General features: G+C 40.0%; 2 protein-coding genes across 5 annotated transcripts in view; both read left to right on the top strand.

Annotated features, from left to right (window-relative positions):
• Positions 1-8,252, top strand: part of OSBPL11 (oxysterol binding protein like 11) — a 79,351-nt gene extending 71,099 nt beyond the window's left edge. For 2 of the 3 annotated variants that reach the window (XM_076002383.1, XM_012780422.2), the window contains 2 exons: positions 739-892; positions 6,562-8,252. In XM_076002383.1, the coding sequence (XP_075858498.1) occupies positions 739-892; positions 6,562-6,627 (220 nt within the window). In that variant the 3' untranslated portion in view covers positions 6,628-8,252. The remainder of the gene's footprint in view (positions 1-738; positions 893-6,561) is intronic. The other variant, XR_012918984.1, reaches the window with a different exon arrangement.
• A 7,252-nt stretch (positions 8,253-15,504) lies between these two features.
• SNX4 (sorting nexin 4) overlaps positions 15,505-21,772 on the top strand; it is a 61,310-nt gene continuing 55,042 nt past the window's right edge. Inside the window, exon 1 of one of the 2 annotated variants that reach the window (XM_076002354.1) lies at positions 15,505-15,675. In XM_076002354.1, coding sequence (XP_075858469.1) covers positions 15,535-15,675 — 141 coding nt within the window. In that variant the 5' untranslated portion in view covers positions 15,505-15,534. The remainder of the gene's footprint in view (positions 15,676-21,772) is intronic. The other variant, XM_076002358.1, reaches the window with a different exon arrangement.

The raw sequence follows: 21,772 nt of genomic DNA, 5'->3' as shown, positions 1-21,772 counted from the left end.
TACCTCAGCCTCCCGAGTACCTGGGACTACAGGCATGCACCACCATGCCCGGCTAATTTTTTGTATATATATTTTTAGTTGGTCAATTAATTTATTTCTATTTTTGGTAGAGACGGGGTCTCGCTCAGGCTGGTTTCAAACTCCTGACCTTGAGCAATCCGCCCGCCTCGGCCTCCCAAAGTGCTAGGATTACAGGCGTGAGCCACCACGCCCGGCCTCTTTTTTTTTTTTTTTTTTTTTGAGACAGAGTTTCACTTTGTTGCCCAGGCTAGAGTGAGTGCTGTGGCCTCAGCCTAGCTCACAGCAACCTCAAACTCCTGGGCTCAAGCAATCCTACTGCCTCAACCTCCCAAGTAGCTGGGACTACAGGCATGCGCCACCATGCCCGGCTCATTTTTTCTATATATATTAGTTGGCCAATTAATTTCTTTCTATTTATAGTAGAGACGAGGTCTTGCTCTTGCTCATGCTGGTTTTGAACTCTTGAACTCAAGCAATCTGTCTGTCTTGGCCTCCCAGAGTGACAAATTAATTTTAATTTAAAAAGAAGCAGAAGCAATGGCATGCTGGACATAAATATCTGCAGCATAGTATCAGTGTTCTTGTAATTCATAGGCATGAAATTATAGTTCTGATTTAGAAAATGTAATTTTTAAAATTTACTGTAATTTTAAGTGTGTAAATTCTATTTAGTTATCTTTTTTTAAGAATGTAAAATATGAGGTTTTTGGAATTCAGGAGATTGTGGAAAAATGTGACGGACTCTCTAAGGGAATCTGAGATTGATAAGGCCACAGAGCATAAACGTACCCTGGAAGAACGCCAGAGGACTGAAGAACGACATCGTACTGAAACAGGCACACCCTGGAAAACCAAATATTTTATTAAAGAGGTATGTCATCCATGTGTTCAGCTTAAAACTATCATCTACTTAATGAGAACTTTGGCTTACTAGGCTTTGTTGAATTGCTATCATTTATATATCTTTACTTTTAAAAGTAGTCCAGCTTAACCATGAACTTTCTCACGTACTTTTCATAATTTGTCAAAGTACAATGGTTTACCAGCAGTTCAGATGAAATATATTTGGGGATTTAAATTGGCCACAAATGAAAATGCTAATATAACCTTCAATCACAATAATAGAAAATGTAGTTTACCATTTACTGCCTTTTGTACCACATCTGAAACTCTTTGTTCACTTACGGGGGACCACATTTTAAGAGAGATATGAAAAACTTAATTGGCTGTACAGAGGTTAGTGAAGTGGCTAGAAGTGGTGGTGTTTAGCTTGAAAAACAGAAAATTGAGGCCATTTATTATAAGTTTCTTAAAAAATTTGTAGGCTTATCACATGGAAATTTTTTATCTGTTCAAATAGCTGAGAGATAGGCCCAAGCTACCAGGAAGTATATTTTGGGATTAACATATGTTATAACAATCAAAATTTTTTTTATTTTTATATTTTGGGATTAACATACATTTAACATAGGCCCAAACTACGAGGAAGTATATTTTGGGATTAACATATGTTATAACAATCACTTTTTTTTATGTTATAACAATCAAAGACATTATTTAATAAGTACATCTTATGTAGTTCCCATCAGTGTGTGAGTATGTGAAAGACCATGACATACATAGAATAGTTTGATGCACCAATTTTTGCAGTTGAACTAAATGACTTCTGAAGTTTTTTCTAAATTTAAAGATTTAAAAAAATTTTTTTATAGTTTATTACTTTCTGGTAGAACTCAGAGTAGAACCAGAGCTGATATTAAAAAAATTTTCTTATCTATAGCCAAGACTAAGGAAACCCATTGAATTTTAATATTAGCCCATCAGAAAGGAATTGGAAAAAAGTAATCTGATGTGATTTTTGCAGATTTATTGCCTTAAGAATCCATAGTTTAGGCCAGATGCAATGGCTCATCCCTGTAATCTTAGCACTCTGGGAGGCTGAGGCGGGAGGGAGTATCGTTTGAGGCCAGCCTGAGCAAGAGCAAGACCTCATCTCTACAAAAAATAGAAAAATTATCTGGGCATTGTGGCTCACACTTGTAGTCCCAGCTACTTTGGAGGCTGAAGCAGGAAGATTGTTTGAACCCAGAAGTTTGAGGTTGCAGTGAGTTATGATGACACTAGTGGCTAGGGCAACAGAACATGACCCTGCCTGGGGAAAAAAAAAGAACCTATAGTAATCTTTGGGTATCTAATATAAATTCCAACTATTTAATGGAAGGGAATAACAAAGGGAAATTATTTTACATCTCTATACTTTTATATGAAAAAATTAATGTTTATAATTACTGTTCAGAATCATATTCTGCCAACCTTGGATTTTTTTTTCCCCAAGCTTATTTAGAAAGCAGATTTACCAGGAACAGTTCTAGAGAGGAGAGTTTCTAAGTGAGGACCTCTATATATCATTTAAAATGAACTCAGAGGGCTGAGTGCAGGTAGCTATATTTGTAAAATCGATGGGATTTTACAGGATAGTGACCCTGATTTTTGCTACTGACATGACATGTAAACTTTCTACTTCTCATTTATTCTTTTTTTAAAATTTTTTTTATTTCTTTCTTTAATTTTAATTATTATTATTATTATTATTTTTGAGACAGAGTCTCACTCTGTTGCCAGGGCTAGAGTGCCATGGTATCAGCCTAGCTCATGGTAGCCTCAAACTCCTGGACTTAAGCAATCCTTCTGCCTCAGCCTCCCTAGCAGCCGGGACCACAGGCATGCGCCACCATGCCCGGCTAATTTTTTTTTTAATTGGCCAATTAATTTCTTTCTATTTTTTTAGTAGAGATAGGGTCTCTTGCTCAGGCTGGTTTTGAACTCCTGACCTTGATCAATCCTCTGCCTCCCAGAGTGCCAGGATTATAGGCGTGAGCCACCACGCCCGGCCCTCATTTATTCTTTATATGATTGATACTAAGAACCTACCTCTTTAATCCTAGCTCTCTGGGAGGCCGAGGCGGGCGGATTGCTCGAGGTCGGGAGTTCGAAACCAGCCTGAGCAAGAGCGAGACCCCGTCTCTACTATAAATAGAAAGAAACTAATTGGCCAACTAATATATATAGAAAAAATGAGCCGGGCATGGTGGCTCATGCCTGTAGTCCCAGCTACTTGGGAGGCTGAGACAGAAGGATTGCTTGAGCCCAGGAGTTTGAGGTTGCTGTGAGCCAGGCTGACGCCACGGCACTCACTCTAGCCTAGGCAACAAAGCGAGACTCTGTCTCAAAAAAAAAAAAAAAAAAAAAAAAAAAAAAGAACCTACCTCTTAATTTTTTTTTATCACACTTTGTGATGTTAGACACACCGATGAAGAAAGTGGTAGCATGATATGGTGATTGACCAATAAAATAGTGAATTTCTTTCAACCTAGATGGTCTTAAGTAACTGCCTGATGGAACAATAGATTGGAGATGCACACCCAGATTTGGGCACATTTGGGTGGTAAGATGTAAGCAGAATTTCCTGAATGGTGTGCTGTGGCACAGTGGTTTGAGTTGTGTCATGATATAAATTCCCTAAGGCTATGGGGCAGCCAAGTTGTGTCCTGTGTGTGGCTGGACCATGATGTGTGCCGTCATATATGAGAAGAACTGCAGGGTATAAGGGTGGCAGCCAAGTTCATAATAAATTTGGCGGTACTGTCATTCTGTATGGCTTTTTGCTAAAAAGAATCATGTTATTGGCTGGGCGCGGTGGCTCACGCCTGTATTCTTAGCACTCTGGGAGGCCGAGGCGGGTGGATTGCTTGAGGTCAAGAGTTCAAAACCAGCCTGAGCAAGAGCGAGACCCCGTCTCTACTATAAATAGAAAGAAATTAATTGGCCAACTAATATATATACAAAAAATTGGTCGGGCATGGTGGCACATGCCTGTATTCCCAGCTCCTCAGGAGGCTGAGGCAGTAGGATTGCTTGAGTCCAGGAGTTTGAGGTTGCTGTGAGCTAGGCTGATGCCACGGCACTCACTGTAGCCTGGGCAACAAAGTGAGACTCTGTCTCAAAAAAAAAAAAAGAATCATGTTATTGAAAAGTCAATTTTATCTCCCCTACTTGTCCTAAACAAAGTGCTGAGCACATAATAAATGTTTCATAAATATTGTTTGAGTAACAAGGGCTCATTTGTTTGGTACTTTCATTATTGCTTTCCGATTATAGACCAGTTAGAGTTGTCATTAGTTAGATGGAGGAATAAAGAATAGAGTCACTTTTATTTTTATTTTATTTTATCTTTTGAGACAGAGTCTCACTTTGTTGCCCAGGCTAGAGTGAGTGCCATGGCATCAGCCTAGCTCACAGCAACCTCAATCTCCTGGGCTCAAGCAATCCTATTGCCTCAGCTTCCCGAGTAGCTGGGACTACAGGCATGCGCCACCATGCTTGGCTGATTTTTTGTATATATATTTTTAGTTGGTCAGTTAATTTTTTTCTATTTTTTGGTAGAGACGGGGTCTTGCTCTTGCTCAGGCTGGTTTCGAACTCCTGACCTTGAGCTATCTGCCCGCCTCAGCCTCCCAAAGTGCTAGGATTACAGGCGTGAGCCACCACGCCCGGCCCTAGAGTCACTTTTAGTGTAAAAAAAAAAAAGGGATGTAAAGTAACCTGAGGAAGTATAAATGAACTAACTGAAAGTGTTCCTGGTATTGTTTAATGACACCCACCTCCTTTTCCTGACCATTTGTCACTGACACTTAAATTATATACATCTTCCATTTCCTCCTGTTTGTTATTATACATATCCATTAGGATCTGTTGGTTATATCCTCCTAAGTGAATGTTTAAGATTGCTTCTTGTAATATATATAAGCAGGATGGCTTTTATGGTATAGTGGACCACACTGGAGTCAGATGTACTAAGTTTGAGCCCCAGCTCTTACCTTGGATAGTTTATTTACCACTTCTAACCTAAGCTTCCTCATCTGTTGATGGCATACTTTAACTCCTAAATCTAATATTCTATAATGTAGTTAGCTGGCATGTTTTTCAAAAAACAGCTTAAGTGTTGAGAATTATTGACCAGGTGATTTAATATGAACAACCTGGTGGTTGCTATTGTTAAATAGAAATTCTTTTAAATAAAGAATAAATATAAAGAATAAATTATTATTTTATTATACAGCAAGTGAGGCTCAATTTCCTATTTTTTTTTTCAAGCCAGAGTCTCATTCTGTCACCCTCGGTAGAGTGCAGTGGCGTCATCTTAGCTCACTGCAGCGTCAAACTTCTAGGCTCAAGAGACTCTCCTTCCTGCCTCAGCCTCCCGAGTGGCTGGGAAATACAGGCCCACACTACCACACCCAGCTGATTTTTCTATTTTTAGTAGAGATGGGGTCTTGCTCTTCCTCAGGCTGCTCTCAAACTCTTCAAGCAATCCTCCTGTCAGAACTTCCCATAGTGCTAGGATTATAGGAGTATGTCACCATACCTGGCCAAGAAATTATTCTTATGTGAAGGAACACTTTATTTAGGAATGTTGCAGTAGAGGAGAGAGATTGAACTCATTCTGAATACAGTGGTAACAAGTGGGGATTTGTAGCCAATTGGTAAACTGAGGAAGTGGATGAAAAATTACTAAGAGGAACTTGGTTAGTTATTAAGGGTTGGGGGAGAGAAGGTTAATTGGATATCAGAGTTGTGGGATTCTCAATAAACTGGCTGGTCAGGATTCTTTGCTAAAATTGGACCCAGCAGGCCAAGGCCAAAGCCTGCTCAAAAAGACAGTTCAAAGGAACCTGATAGTTTGGTGAAGGCGAAAGTCCTCATCACAGTGAGTCAAATAATTGCTGGCTTCAAATCACTTTTCGAACAAGGTATAATAAATATTTAAAGAAAATTTTAAATATAAATAAATTGAAAGAGACAAGAGAGTTAAGGACAGAGGTTCAAATCTGACTAACTTTGCCTAGTCCTATAAATACTGAACTCCATCCAGTCTTTGCTCTCCAGACCTTAACTACCAAGTTCCAGCCCCAGGATGCTGCTTTTTACTTTTGCCACAGTTCTTTTTTTCCTTACTGTGCTCTTCTCCTGTCTTTGGTTTTCTCTTTGACTCTTGCTTTGTCTCCTTGTGGTATCCTATCTATTATAGGAACTAGGAGAAACTAATAGTGGTAAAGTCTGAAAAGAACTAAAAAACAGCACTTAGATATTAGAGACACCAGTAGAGATAGGGAGAACAGCCGGTACCTTCATGACCATTTCTATGTGATTCACCCGCTGCCCATAAGTCTATGAGTGAGGCTTAGTCTGTAGCATCTTGGCAAAATTGGGCAGAATTGCTAAAAATGACTTCTACAAAATAAGATGTTCGTGGGTCACAAACCAGGTCCCCCTATATCAGACCTTCTTACCTAATCCTAGCTAAACGACAAGCATCGTTTGATGTCTTAAGCACAGAGATTTTATTCCTTCACAAAAACTCTCTTTTTTAAGTGTGAAAGTAGAATTCCATTTCAGTGAAGGTGTTGCTTCTGGTTTGGGTTACTGATTTTGAAAATATTAGAGGAATAGTTCTTTAATTTATTTTTCTACTTGTTTCAGGGAGATGGCTGGATTTATCACAAACCCCTTTGGAAAATAATTCCAACAGCACAACCAGCAGAGTGACATGTGCTATTTAGGACTCAACCAAATGAGATTCTTCTCTGTTTTACCGTAAATCCTCCCACAATGGAGTTACTGCACTGAGTGACCTGCTTCCTGATTGCGCAGACTGAAACTAGCTAAACATGAATGTACCTACTAGGGCACTATGATACTACAACAAGACCAAAGTGTTAAAGAAACACGATGGACCTCTCACCAACCTGTTCATGTGATGTGAGCAATACCATCTTAAAATCTTTTATCTGAATTATTAGATGATTAATCTTTTATCTAGTTCTTGCTCCTAAAGCTAAGTTTGAATCCCCTATTTTTGCACAGGGGCAGCAGTTATACACAACAGTGAGAACTCAGTGACTTTGATTTCTTTATAGTGAAAAGTGATGTCTCTGTTTCAGAGTTTGTGTTTTGCTTTCTGTTCGTAACTGAAGTATTCACTACTCTTACAAACCAACCAAGAAGAAGAGGAAGATGACCCAGAAGTGGATTCAGCCATTGTGCCTGAAATCAGTGTTAAAAAAAAAAAAATCAACCAGGTTGTGGTAACAAGGCATTCTATTTCTCCAAAAAGACTTTGTGCCTGTGTCTGAGGAACTTATCCATTATCCACCTCTGTTGGAACTCTCTTTTAAAAAGTATATTTATAAATTGATTAGAATTATAACCATGGAGAATTTTTTCTTCTGAGCATTTTAATATACTTGAAAACAACATTGACTTGAAAAATTTCAGAACATTTTTCAATACCTAGTTTTATTAAATATTACGCTTGAGAGACAATTTTTAAAAATTATTCATGTCAATATGATGAGATTTTGGCCTTTCTCAAGAACTAAGGCATTACAGAAAATAGCAAATATTAAAAAATAAAACTGTTACTTTTTTCCTTATCTTTTTTCACCTCTAGGTTCAATCCAGTATTATGTGTTATCCCTCTGGATAAGTATGCTTTATCTTACCTCTGTTCATTCAAAAATTAAAACTAATGACTATTCATATTTGTCAGTAATTCAGAAGGTATATATGTAACCGAGTGCATGTAAGATATGGTTTTCTTTTCAAGGAAACTTAAATGCTAAAGAAAGTATGAAATAAAAAGATATCAGGAAGTTGTATTCAGGTATAAATCTTTTTAAATAAATATTTTATTGAGGTTGAAGAATTGCTGGCAATTAAAAGAATAGTGCTAATTATGGCTTTCATCATTCATTCAAGTATTTATTGAGCACCTACTTATGGTGCTCAACACTTGTTACTGCAAGCTACCTTAATTTTCCAAAAGTGGTGCCTTACTCTGTTTCTCCCGACATGGTCTTCCAATCAGTGTGTGTAACATATACCTGTTATTCATCAGCCATTGTAGATGGCTGTGTCTGTTGCATCATCATAAGAAGTTTCAAGCTTTGTGCTCTGATAAATTGTGTTTTGTTAGAGAGGTTAATAGGATGAAAACAGCAAAAAAATTTTTTTCAACAAATTGTAAATTATAAGAAAAAGGGTTGGTTTGTGTACAACCATTTTAATGATTCCCTTGTTCATTTTTGCTGTGAAATGCACTGAAAATCTCAAAATGAGTTATAGTTCATGTGTTGGGAAAATTAAAAAATAATAAAACTAGAGAACAATGATGCCTTTGTCTGTTTCATGGAGAGAAATGGAAAGTTTATAATCAGAGGGTTATAGCTTTGTTCATCTAGGAGGGTCATTGGTTTTCTCTTTAAATCCTTATCTTCAGGAAATCTTCAACTCACAGAGTAAATTTAATGAGAGTTTTAAAAAAATCAAAATGTTTAACTTTTAAATATACTGGAGATAGAGCAAGAATATAAAATGAAACCAAGGATTTTTGTTTTGTTTGAACCATTTGAGTGCCCATGTATTTCTTTTGACTATTGAGCCATTTTAAGGATTATTGAAATATAGCTGGGCATAGTGGCTTGTGCCTGTAATTCCAGCGCTTTGGGAGGCTAAGGCAGGACCATTGCTTGAAGCCAGGAGTTTGAGACCAGGAGTTTAAGACCAGTCTGAACAACATAGGGAGAGCTTATCTCTACAAAAAATAGAAAAAGTAGCTAGTTGTGGTAGTGCACACCTGTAGTCCCAGCTATTTAGGAGGTTGAGGCAGGAGGATTTCTTGAGCCTAGGAGTTAGAGGCTGGAGTGAGCTATGATTGTGCCACTGCACCTCAGCCTGGGTGACGGAGTGAGACCCTATTAAAAAAAAAAAAAAGTACAATTTTACATTCCCACTAGCAGTGCATGAGAGTTCCAGGTGCTTCATATCATTGGCAACCATAGTATGGTCAGTCTTTTTAATTTTTACTATATGAATGGGTGTATAGTGGTATGTCATTATGGTGTTAATTTGCATAACTCCAGTGATTATTGATGAAGAACATCTTTTCATGTGCTTATATGCCATCTTTATAAGTTGGTGAAATATCTGTTCAAATCTTTTTCATATATTGTTTTCTTATATGCTTTGTAAATAATTTCTCTGAGTCTGTAGCTTCTCTTTTCATTCTTTTAACAGTATCTTTTGAATGATAGATGTTCTTAATTTTGATGAAGTTCAGTTTATCAAATTTTTCTTTTATGGATCATGCTTTTGGTGTCATATCTAAGAGCTTTCCTAACCAAAGGCCACTATTATTTTCCTCTGTGTTTTATCCTAAAAGTTTTATACTTTTAGTTCTTCCATTTAGGTCTATATTTTGAGTTAAGTTTTGTTTGAATTAGTACTAAGTATATATCAAGGTGTTTGGTTTTTTTTCTCTGTTTTTGCAAATGGATATCCAATTCTTCCAGTGCCATTTGTTTAAAAGACTATCATTTTTCTGTTGAATTGCCTTTTCACCTTTGTCTAAAATTTATTCATGTGTGGCTCTGCTATGGACTCTGTTTTGTTACATAGATCTATATGACTATCTTTATGACAAAACTACACAGTCTTAATTATGGTAGCTTTATTTTAAGGTTTAATAATAAAACCTTAAAGTCAGGTAGTGTAAGTACTGCAACTTTGTTTTTCTTTTTCAAAGTTGTTTTGGTTATGCTAGGTCCTTTACATTTCCATATTAATTTTACCCTGCCTTGCCTGTTCTTTCCCGTGGAGACCACAGTAAAGTCTCTTGTTCATGTTTCCCCCTCTATCTTTCTGTCCCCTGACTGACCCTGGTGTTTCCCTGTGTGCCCTCCTGAACCCCTTCGTGGCATGAGGTGCCACCTGTTTCTAAGGATCTGAGAGTATAAAAAACTTATCCTGTCATGACAGTCATTTCTTTATCTGTGTGTCTTGTCTTACCATACCTGATTAAAACAAATCTTAGGTACCCTTAAAAGAGTGAATATATATGCATATATAGATCTCCCCTACTACTTGCTAGTTTCATTCAGTATAAAGAAACATAATTGAATGAGATTTTGTTCTGACACCAATGCTATAACCTATTGTCTGTTTCTCTCAAGGATGAATGTTTTATCATTCTCAGATTCTCTACATATATGTTTAGAGATTGCCTTAGTATGTCCAGGCAGCTGTAACAAAATACCATACACTGGGTAGCTCATAAAGAACAAACCTCTTTATACTATCACCTTGAGGGTTAGGATTTCAACATGTAATTGGGGCAGGGATATGGGTGGGGGACATGCACATTCAGAGCATAGCAGGAATTTTGAGAGATTGGATGGAGTTGGGGTTGGTTACTAGTGAAGGTCGAGGAATTGGGAATAATTATGACCTCCTTTGATGAACTCCTAAAAGAATCCCCAAAACAAAATGCCCAAATGCTTAGTAACTTTTAGGCAATCCTAGTTTTTAAACAAAAATCAGGTGGTCTGATAGCTTCTTAATACCAAAGAAAACTCTCCATTTCTAGAACCTCAGTTGCCAGGCTTTTCTGAGTTTGCAAAGTGCCCTTACAGGTAAGTTGTTATTACTCATAGGTACAATATTAGTTGAGAGGTGCTACAAGATGCACTTGTCCTAAATACCTTGGCCAATCTTTGCTTCCTTCCAACGTACCTGGTTTAAGTTTCCTAGCCATAAACCACTATATGCCTCAGAGAGCCTCTATCAAAGTGTATTTAAGTATCTGGCAGGGGAGAAATATTTCTATCTTGCAATGGCTTTAATGATTTTTAGCTGCTGAAAATTCTAGTGGCTAGCTGTAGGACTTTGGGAGAAGTTTCTCAAGCAGTTTAGAATGTGGTTCTGCTAATTCTGGGTGTATATTCTAGTCTTCTCCAAACAAAGGCATACAGCCACCAGTCAGTTTGCATAATCACTTAGGCAGACATTGAGATTGCCAGGGACATGGTAGATGTTTAATATGCTTATTGCATGTTTAGGTGAATAGATGGAAGTTTCACTGCATCAGTTACGCTCTGGGTTGCATAGAACAGAGACCAACTGTAGTCATGTGAAGCAAATAGAGAAATATAAGGATATCAGTTCACAGAATTAAGGCTGGTAATTCTGCAGAAAGTTGCAGAATCGAGGTAGCTCCAGAGACTTGGCACAGAACCCACAGGAAATTCACGACTTAGGAAAAAATGTGGCCCTAGCACTGCCACTGGCCCAACCTCCAGCATACTGTCTGACCTAAGATTCAAACTCCTGGGAGTTTAAGGGTCTGAGTTGCTGAGTTGGAATATTTTTCCCAAAGGTAGTGAAAGAAGGATCTGAGCTCCTCAACTCCTGTGACTGGAGGGTGCAGCAGAGACATATAGTAACAATTGCTCTGGAATCAAGGCCTCACACAATGGGGAATTTGCCCCAAAAGAATATGGAGATAATAGGAAGGCAGCAAATTACATCTTGTGCTGTGGACAAGGGCAAATGGCATTCACCCTGACACTCAAAGGAAAGATTGGGTGGGGTTGGGTTTGGTTGCTGGTAAAGGAGGGAGAGAAAGGAGATAGTTTCAGAGGAAGGGGGAAAAGGTGGCCTTCACAGTTCCTGGGTGGCCAGCCATACACTGGGAGGAAAATCCTGGGGTGTGGAGGGAGAAGAATAGAACTTGGACGACGAGAAGCAGACAACAGGTGTTTCATGGTGTTCCCAGACTAATGCAGAAGCTCAATAAATATTTGGTAAATTAACAACAAATGGAAATGTAAAAACTTAATTTTCATATACAAGTGGCGGAAGTTCCTTCTGCCTGGCTAGTCACCCCTGCTCCTGAGACTTTTCTCATTCACTCTAGAGCAAGTAACTGCAGGCTCTCCTCCAGTTGGGGGTACGATGGAGTATCCTATCCATTTCTGAATTAGAAGAAGGGGAAACAGTTATATCCATAATTTCCATGGAGTTAGCCTTGGGCTTTCCCAAATTTCAGGCAGACTGGATTGACTTTGTCTTCATACTCCAAGGAAATGTGCTTCTCTTTCTGAGTGTTCAGGTAAGGAATAAATCCTTGGTTCTGCCAGTTATTTGCCTCTTTGCTAGAAGAATCTCTCTTCTTCCTCTCCCTCATGCAGAAAAGCAGCATGGCCCAATAGCTTGCTTGGGTTTGGGGTATCCTACAAATCTGGGTTTGAATCTCAGGTTTTTCCCTTATTTAATGGCTGTGCGACCTTGTCAAATATTACCTGAGCCTACTTCTTCCTCTGTGAAATGGGAAAATAATGCCTGTCTTCCTGGGGCATTGCATGAAAACACATGTAAAGTACCATACATATAAAAAACTGCAGCTATGATGCTAACCATTGGCTAGGGTGTCCAAAAGATGGACCTATTAAAAATGTCAAGACAGACCCTACAATGTGGCTCATGCCTGTAATCCTAGCACTTTGGGAGGCCAAGGTGGGAGGACTGCTTGAGGCCAGGAGTTCGAGACCAGCCTGAGTGAGAGCAAGACCCTATCTCTACTAAAAACAGAAAAAATTAGCTGGATGTGGCAGTGTGCGACAATAATTCCAGCTACTCAGAAGGCTGAAGCAGGAGGATCACTCGAGCCCAGGAGTTTTAGATTGTAGTGAGCCATGATGATGCCACTGTACTCTAGCTAGGGTGACAGAATGAGACTCTGTTGGAAGGAAGGGAGGGAGTGAGGGAGGGAAGAAAAGAAAAAAATAAAATAAAAATGTCAAGGCACTACCTCCCCTCCCACTCCAGAAAGAAAGGAAAGAAAGAAAGAGAGAGAGAGAGGGAAAGGAAAGGAAGGGAGGGAGGGAGGAAGGAAGAAAAAAGAAAAGAAGAAAAAACAAGAAAATAAAAATGTCAAGGCACCATCTCCCCTCCCACTCTTGGCTTTTTACATAAACACTAGTTCCTTCTCTATCAAAAAAATGTTATTAGCTTATAGGCAGCCTCAAGAGTAAGGCATATTGTCTAGTGAATACAAATAATAATTTTCTAGAAAATTAGGATTACTTCATTTTTGAGATAATTATCCTTGGCTACAAGGATCAATAATAAGGATTATGACAGTCTGACATTGGACAGGCAGTTGCTGGGCAGATGTCCTCAAAGAAGTATTTTTTGTGTAAGATTGTGATGGCCTTACAAGGTTTGGGTAAGACTGCAGTTTTTCCAGAGTCTTTTGTGATATTTTTGTTATCAGGCATTATGCATGAGAACTTTCTTTTTCATAGCCTTCCCCAGCTCTGTCAATAACTTTTTTTTTAAACACAATTATTCCATTTTGGTTCTGGCAATATTCACATGTAGAGGGATAGTCACTGCAGAGCTGTTTGTAAAATTAAATCCTGTAATTAAATTATAACTGCAGGATTATAGGATTAAATAAATTAATTTTTTATAATAGAACTCTATGTAGCCATTAAGCAGATTCTGTAAGAATTTTTTTTCACATAAAAAGGTTCTTAATGTATTAAATAAAATAAATTATAAAATAGCATAATAGTATAATCACATTTTATTATGTGTACATATGAAATATATATATATAATAGTTGAAGGGATATATGATAAATGTTAACAGTACTTACCTTTGGGTTGTGAGTATATCTATGGCTTTTTTTAAATATGTAACTATTTTCCAATTTCCGCACAATGAAGATGTATTGTATGTATATAAAATAGGGAGAAATAATCATCTGATCATTTTTACCTTCATTTTAAAATCTTCAAGCACTCTTTTGATTTTTCAAATTTAGTTTAAGTCTACCTCTTAAGAAGATATAGGGGCAAAGTTAAAGCCAGCTGAACAACTTAAAATAGCTATCAAAAGCAGTCTTGAAAGATTTTTTCCTCTGCAAAAAGAGAGCTGTGAATGAATAGGAAACAGCCCACTTGGTTTGTTTTAGTATTTTTCTTTTTTTTAGTAACAGCTGACAGTACTGAGGCCTCCCTCAGTAATTGATTTTTTTTTTTTTTTTTTTTTGAGACAAAGTCTTGCTCTGTTGCCTGGGCTAGAGTGCCATGGCATCGGGCTACTTCACAGCAACCTCAAACTCCTGGCCTTAAGCAATCCTTCTGCCTCAGCCTCCCGAATAGCTGCGACTACAGGAATGCGCCACCATGCCTGGCTAATTTTTTGTATATATTTTTAGTTGTCAGTTAATTTCTTTCTATTTTCAGTAGAGACGGGGTCTCATTCTTGCTCAGGCTAATCTTGAACTCCTGACCTTGCCTTCCAGAGTGCTAGGATTACAGGCATGAACCACTATGCCCAACCAGTAACTGCTTTTTAAAGTACCCAGTCCTTTTCCTTGTTCTCACTCACTGCAAGGTGAGACACTCAAGTCATCTGCCCATTGCAATTATCCTAATGGCTTTAAGATCTAGTTTCCTGTGTACCTCAAAACTGGGAAAAGGGCACAGGATAATGGATGCAGATCAGTTCCTGGAAACATATCTCTCCTGTGACAAAATAAAATAATTTTCTGATTTAAAAATGTTTCTGAGAGTTTGCCTGGCATGAATAGTCCCTGATAAACTGATAAAAAGCCTTTAACCAGTGAGTAAATGTCCTAGGTTTAGTAGAGAGAGAGGGGAAAAAAAGATAGAGTCCTTGCCATAAAAGAGTCCAAAGTCTAGCTGGGGAAGATGGACACATAAATAAATAATTATAAAATTATATGAGAAAGCTCATAATAGATTTATGAACAAAGTGATACTAGCACTTGGAGATGGGTAACTGAGTTAGTTGAGTTTTAGGGATGAATGGAAATTTGCTCCCTGACCAGACAGCATTCCAGGAAGAGGAAATTGTACGTCACAACTTGAAATAGCTCAGTGGGCAGAAAGATCAATTTCTGTCCTTGCAAAATTGAGACCAGACTTTGCATAGAAAAAACTTCAAGGTACCACAGCCTGTTACAGGCATTGAGCATTTCCCATCAGGTTACCATGGTGAAAGTTGTCAAGGAAGCCGGTTTGTAGAAAATTATCAGAGATCCAGGGCTTCATGAAACATTTACAAAAGAACTCAAGCCCTGCTTCAACCAAATGCTTCACTTTCCTGAAAACCTTGCATGTGTTACTTTTTGCTAAATGTGTTACTCAACCTGCTGAAAGTTAATCATTTATGCAGCTCTGATATTTCCGAGAGAAAATGGAACCAATAATGGCAGGCAAAGCAGAGGCGTAGAGGGAGTCTACAATTTCTTTGGAGTTTCAATTTTTTTTAGATGATCAACCTGAATAGTTCCCATACCTACTTCTGGGTGTTCACCTTCCCCTTGCCTTTCTCTTCGTCTTTCCCTCCACCAATTCTCCCAGGTTTCTGGGTCTCCGGGCTTAGGAGTTGCTGACTAGTTCCTCCGCAGAGCCGCCTTTCCCCCAAACCTCAGTTCCCGCTCCCGGAGCCTCTAGGTCTCCGCGGCCGCGGCTGGCGCGGGGACCAGCCGAGCTCAGGCGGGGGGGTGGGCGGGGTGGAGGGGCGGGGCGGCGCGGCCCGGCGGCGCAGGCGCACTGGGTTCGTCGCGCCGATCTGCAGCCATGGAGCCGGCGCCTGTGGACCCTGAGCGGCAGCTGCAGCCTGCGCCCATTGAGCCGCTGGGCCTCCCCAACTCTGGGCTGGAGGCTGCGGTCGGTGAGGAAGCGGAGGGGGCCCGGGACGCGGGTTCTGGGGTCGACACGGTGAGGAGAAGTGGCAGCAGAGCCCTCGGGGCCTGTGTCGGGCCTAGCGGGCCGGGCCGGGCGGAGCTGGCCTGCGCTGGCTGGCGGGGGCCGGTGCGCTTGGCCGGGGAGGCCCAGTGGTGCGAGGGGAGCGAGGAGGAAAGGCGGGGGCCGCAGGTGCAGTGGGAATGGGGGTGGCTGGAGGCTCAGTGGAGAAAGCGGGTCCCGGGTCGGGGGGCGAGCGCCAAGCGCTGCGGTTGGCCCAGGCTAGGGCGAGAGGGCGGCGGCCGGGGAGTGGGTGGGAGGCGTGGGAGCGGTCCCGCGGGCGCGGGGGTGCGGGCCCTGACCCGCGAGGCTGCAGGAGGGGCAGTTTTCAGAGGTCGCGTAAGTGGGAGAGCTGGAGCAGAAGAGGAACGCTGATGTTTCTGGCAGCAAGGGGGTTTGCTGGGGAGATGTTTTAAAGGGGATACCGTCGGGTGGGGAGGTAGCAGCGTTTGACAACGAAGAGATGGGGGGCTAGAATGAGGAACAAGTCTGGGACAATGGGATGCTTGGCCTGGTGCTGCCATCAGGAAATTGAAGAAAGTGACAGGTTCAAATGAAAAACCATTTTTAAAAACTCTTTATTTGGCTGTCATTTTCTTATTTGGGGAGAAGTGCCATGTTCCTTATTGGAGGCTTTGTGTATCCTTTGTACTTACTTCGTGAAGCCCCTTTGGTAATTAGGATTTTCATTTGCTTGAGGAGAAGGAGAAAAATGCATCATCTTATATTCGTAAGTGCTTTGATTTTAAAGTGTTTTTGTGTATAATGCAAGGTTTGTAGACCAGGTTAAATGGAAGCATTTCACAAACTCAGTGTAGTGTTCCAGGTTGGACCACCTGCCCAAAGTCTCCCTCTGTGTGTATTGTTCCTCCAGTCATTTTGCTCCTTTTTTTTTTTTTTTCTGGAACAGGTGATAGGAGCAAAATTCAGTAGTATTAACTTGCCCATCCTTATGCTATATGGATAAAGAAAAGTGCAAGTTGTTTGCTGAATGGAGCTAGAAAGACTCTTGACCTTAAGTTTAGAGATCAGCTAACCAGGGGCTTCAACACAGGAGTTGAGGATTTTCGCTATGTAGTAAAATATCAAGGTAAATAGGGCAGAATGAAGACTTTTTTGGGTTTACTTTGAAGGTTTTTTTTTTATAAGTTAAAAACTTAATTTTTTTTTTTTTTTTTGAGACAGAGTCTCGCTTTGTTGCCCAGGCTAGAGTGAGTGCCGTGGCGTCAGCCTAGCTCACAGCAACCTCAAACTCCTGGCTCAAGCAATCCTCCTGCCTCAGCCTCCCAAGTAGCTGGGACTACAGGCATGCGCCACCATGCCCGGCTAATTTTTTGTATATATATTAGTTGGCCAATTAATTTCTTTCTATTTATAGTAGAGACGGGGTCTCGCTCTTACTCAGGCTGGTTTCAAACTCCTGACCTCGAGCAATCCGCCCGCCTCGGCCTCCCAGAGAGCTAGGATTACAGGCGTGAGCCACCGCGCCCGGCCTAAAAACTTAATTTTTTTAGAGCAATTTTAGGTTCACAGCAAAATTGAAAGGAAGGTACAGAGAAATATCCTGTATACTCTGGGCTCTCTGTCATTATCAATGTCTCCTACCAGAGGGGTACATTTGTTATAAATGATGCCTACATTGACACATTGTTATCACCCGAAGTCCATTAGGGTTCACTCTTGGTGTTGGACATGTATGATGACATATATCCACCATTATAATATCATACAAAGTATTTTTCACTGTGCTGAAATTCCTCTGTGTTCTACTTAGTCATCCTTCCCTCCCCTTTAATCCTTGGCAGCACTCATCTTTTTACTGTCTCCATAGTTTTGCCCTTTCCAGAATATCATATAGTTAGAATCATACAATGTGTAGTCGTTTGAGATTGGCTTCTTTCTCTTGGTAATATGTTTTAAGGTTCCTCCATGTCCTTTCACAGTGTGACAGCTCATTTCTTTTTAATACTCAGTAATTTTCCAATGTCTGGATGTACTACAGTTTATCCCTTAACCCACTGAAGGACATCTGGGTCATTTCCAAGTTTTGGCAATTATGAATAATGCTGCTAGGAATATCCATGTACAGATTTTCATGTGGATGTAAGTTTTCAACTCTTTTGGCAAATACCAAGAAGTATAATTTCTGGATCATATGGTGAAAGTATGTTTAGTTTTGTAAGAAACTGCCACACTGTCTTCCAAAGTGGCTGTACCATTTTGCCTTGCCACCTGCAGTGAATGAGAGTTCTTGTTGTTCCTCATCCTCAACCAGCATTTGATGTTATCAGTGGTGTGTAGTGGTATCTTTTTTTTTTTTTTTTTTTTTTTTTTTTTTTTGAGACAGAGTCTCGCTTTGTTGCCCGGGCTAGAGTGAGTGCCGTGGCGTCAGCCTAGCTCACAGCAACCTCAAACTCCTGGGCTCGAGTGATCCTTCTGCCTCAGCCTCCCGGGTAGCTGGGACTACAGGCATGCGCCACCATGCCCGGCTAATTTTTTATATATATATATCAGTTGGCCAATTAATTTATTTCTATTTATAGTAGAGACGGGGTCTCGCTCAGGCTGGTTTTGAACTCCTGACCTCGAGCAATCCGCCCGCCTCGGCCTCCCAAGAGCTAGGATTACAGGCGTGAGCCACAGCGCCCGGCCAGTGGTATCTTTTTTTTTGAGACAGAGTCTCACTCTGTTGCCTGGGCTACAGTGCCATGGCGTCAGCCTCGCTCAGAGCAACCTCAAACTCCTGGGCTCAAGTGATCTTCCTGCCTCAGCCTCCTGAGTAGCTGGGACTACAGGCATGCGCCACCATGCCCAGCTAATTTTTTCTATATATTTTTAGTTGTTCAGCTAATTTCTTTCTATTTTTAGTGGAGATGAGGGTCTTGCTCTTGCTCAGGCTAGTTTCGAACTCCTGACCTTGAGAGCGATCCTCCCGCCTTGGCCTCCCAGAGTGCTAGGATTACAGGTGTGAGCCACAGCGCCCAGCTGGTATATTGCTTTAATGTGCATTTCCCTGATGACAAATGATATGGAGCATCTTTTCATATGAATATTTGCTATCTGTATATCTTTGTATCTTCTTTCGTATCTATTAAGATCTTTGCCTGTTTTATAAATTGGGTTGTTTGTTTTCCTTTTGTTGAGTTTTAACTTTAAGTTTCCATTTCACTTATTCTTTTTTTTTTTTTTTTTGAGACAGAGTCCTGCTCTGTCACCCTGGATAGAGTGCAGTGGTGCGATCATAGTTCACTGCAGCCTCAAACTCCTAGGCTTAAGTGATCCTCCTGCCTTAGCCTCCTGATTAGCTGGGACTACTGACACCATGCCTGCCTAATTTTTTCTATTTTTTGTAGAGATGGGGTCTTTACAAGGCTCAGGCTGGTCTCAAACTCCTACCCTTATCCGTGGCTTCCCAAAATACTAGAATTACAGGTGTGAGCCACTGTACCTGGCCCATTTTTACTATTTTAAAAAGTTACTATTATACTACCATGAACTTCTTTTGCATATGTCCAAGAGTCTAATATAAATTTAGGAGTACAGTTGCAGGATTGTAAGGTAATAATGTGGTCAACCCTAGTGAATGGTGCCAAATTGTTTTTCCAAGGTAGCTATACCAGTTTATACCCTCATCAGAAGTGCCTGATGTTCTATATCTTTACCAATACTTAATATTTTTAGACTTTAAAATATTTGCCAGTCTGTGGTATCCCTCTCTTTTTGTGTTCAGGTGGCTCTAGATTGTTTCAAAATGTAAGACTCATCTTTTGTTGGCTGTGTCATGAAGACTTTAAGTTTTTTCCCTTTTTTTGTTTGAACCATGCTTATCTTCTCTGTATTGTTGCAGTGTTAGGACTTGTGCTGCTGAAATAAGCATGAGAACTTTAATTTTGAATGTGATGATTAAATTTTGGTAATTTTGTGAGAGCCATTATGTATTTGATTAATGAAGTCAAAACTAGAATATAAAATCCACTTATGTTAATTTAAAAGTGATTATAATGCCTCATTGATTTTAAAAAAACCCTATGTATGTTTAGTTTAAGATACTTGAAAACCCAGAGATGCTATCTATACATAGAATTTGTAGTTATATACTATTACCTGATGTTTTTGGAAAATGTTTGTAAATATGTGTTATAAGAGGCCATCAGTTAATGACCAAAAGTTATGAGGTTTCCTAAAACAACTCCCTAATCTAGTGATTCATAAAGAGACGCAAGCCATTTGGGCAGGTATTTCAGAATCACTAGGAATTTAAACACACATACATTCAGTACACTCCTGCTCCTCTCTCTTGTCTCCCTCAAAAAGAAAACCAGACAAAGGGTCATTTAATTCCTTACCCCTCTTTTTGTCCTCCCTTCCACTCAGTCCATCTCCAGCTGAGAATTGTAATAGCTTTGTAGCTTCATTGCTTCTGTATTGATAGAGGACTGTGGTCCGGGCAGAAAGTTAAGTTAGATTTGTGTATGCTATGCACAGTGGGGCGCTACTTTTCATTTAATTCTCAAAATTACTTCCAACAGATAGGTAAAGATGGGAGTCAGAGGCTCAGAGAGAAGTAATCTGGCCAAGGTCACACGTGCTGGCTGGGATTCGAGTCCAGGTCCACCTGGTATTGAAATCAGTGTTCTTTCCGTTAAGCCATTCTGCTTCATTGAAAAAAAAAAAGTTTAAGATAGTCTTGGAAATTGTTCCAATACTGTATTTTAAAGTTTTAGTTAAGATTAAGTTGTAATTTTGAGAAGGAACAAAAGGTATAAAAGATGTGTTGATTTAGCAAACAATTTTTTACTACAAAATATCTATGCAAATCATGTTCAGACATGGCAAAATCAGCCTTATTTTTAACTCTGCAAAATTTAGGAGGGAGAATAATTTGTACTGATTACTACCCAAGAGGTAGTGGAAACAGCACTACCTCATCAGGAATCTGTAAGCTCTTGTTTTATATAGTCTCTTGTTTTTCTTTCTGTGATTTTTGAATCCTCTTCTTTTCCATTGTCCAATTAGAAGTCCCTTGTCTTTTTCTTTTGTACTTTTTCCCTGTGAGAAAGAGTGCATTCATTTTTTTAAAGCTATAGTCAGTTCTGTTTAAAATAATTTGGAAAATGGAAAAAATGAGAGGGGAATCCAGTCTCTAAGAAAGTAGTAATTAGTCCTAGCAGAAGGGAGAGGAAATAGCAAGGGAATGGAGGAAAGAATACTTCTTTAGGCTGAAAGAGTCCATTGAGTTGGCAGTTAACAGGGGTAGGGACTTATAGTATTTGCCAGAGAAAAACCATTACCTGAGGAATTCATAAGTGATTTTGAAGGGGGAATACTCCAGGCCTGGGAATGCTGATGGGTCAAAGAGTGCTTGAGCAACTGGTGGTTAAAAATTCCATTGCACAATGAACACTTTCACTGATGGGCAGCAGAGAAACTAAGTGGAGTAGACCAGAATTATGAGTAAGGTTTAGGGCATTCCGTGGGTGAGGATAGCATTAAAAAAAGAAAATTTATAGGCATAGTTACAGAATTATCAGTTTAGCAGCAAATGATAAAGTCATGCACAAGAATTTTTTTTAGCTGAGGTGGGAGGATTGCTTGAGCTCAGGAGTTTGAGACCAGCCTGAGTAAGAGTGAGATCACTACTAAAAAACAGAAATAGGCCAGGCACGGTGGCTCATGCCTGTAATCGTAGCACTCTGGGAGGCTGACGCGGGTGGATTGATCAAGGTCAGGAGTTCGAAACCAGCCTGAGCGAGACCCCGTCTCTACTAAAAACAGAAAGAAATTAATTAGCCAACCAATATATATATAGAAAAAAAAATTAGCCGGGCATGGTGGCACATGCCTGTAGTCCCAGCTACTCGAGAGGCTGAGGCATGAGGATCGCTTGAGCCCATGAGTGTGAGGTTGCTGTGAGCTAGGCTGATGCCATGCCACTCACTCTAGCCTGGGCAACAAAGTGAGACTCTGTCTCAGAAAAAAACCACAAAAAACAGAAATAATTAGCAGGGTGTGGTGGTGTGCACACGAGAGGCTGAAGCAGGAACATCACTTGAGCCCAGAAGTTTTGAGGTTG

The sequence above is a fragment of the Microcebus murinus genome, chromosome 1 (assembly GCF_040939455.1).
Source record: "Microcebus murinus isolate Inina chromosome 1, M.murinus_Inina_mat1.0, whole genome shotgun sequence".
NCBI lineage: Eukaryota > Metazoa > Chordata > Mammalia > Primates > Cheirogaleidae > Microcebus > Microcebus murinus.
This window is presented reverse-complemented; position numbering and strand designations above follow the sequence as displayed.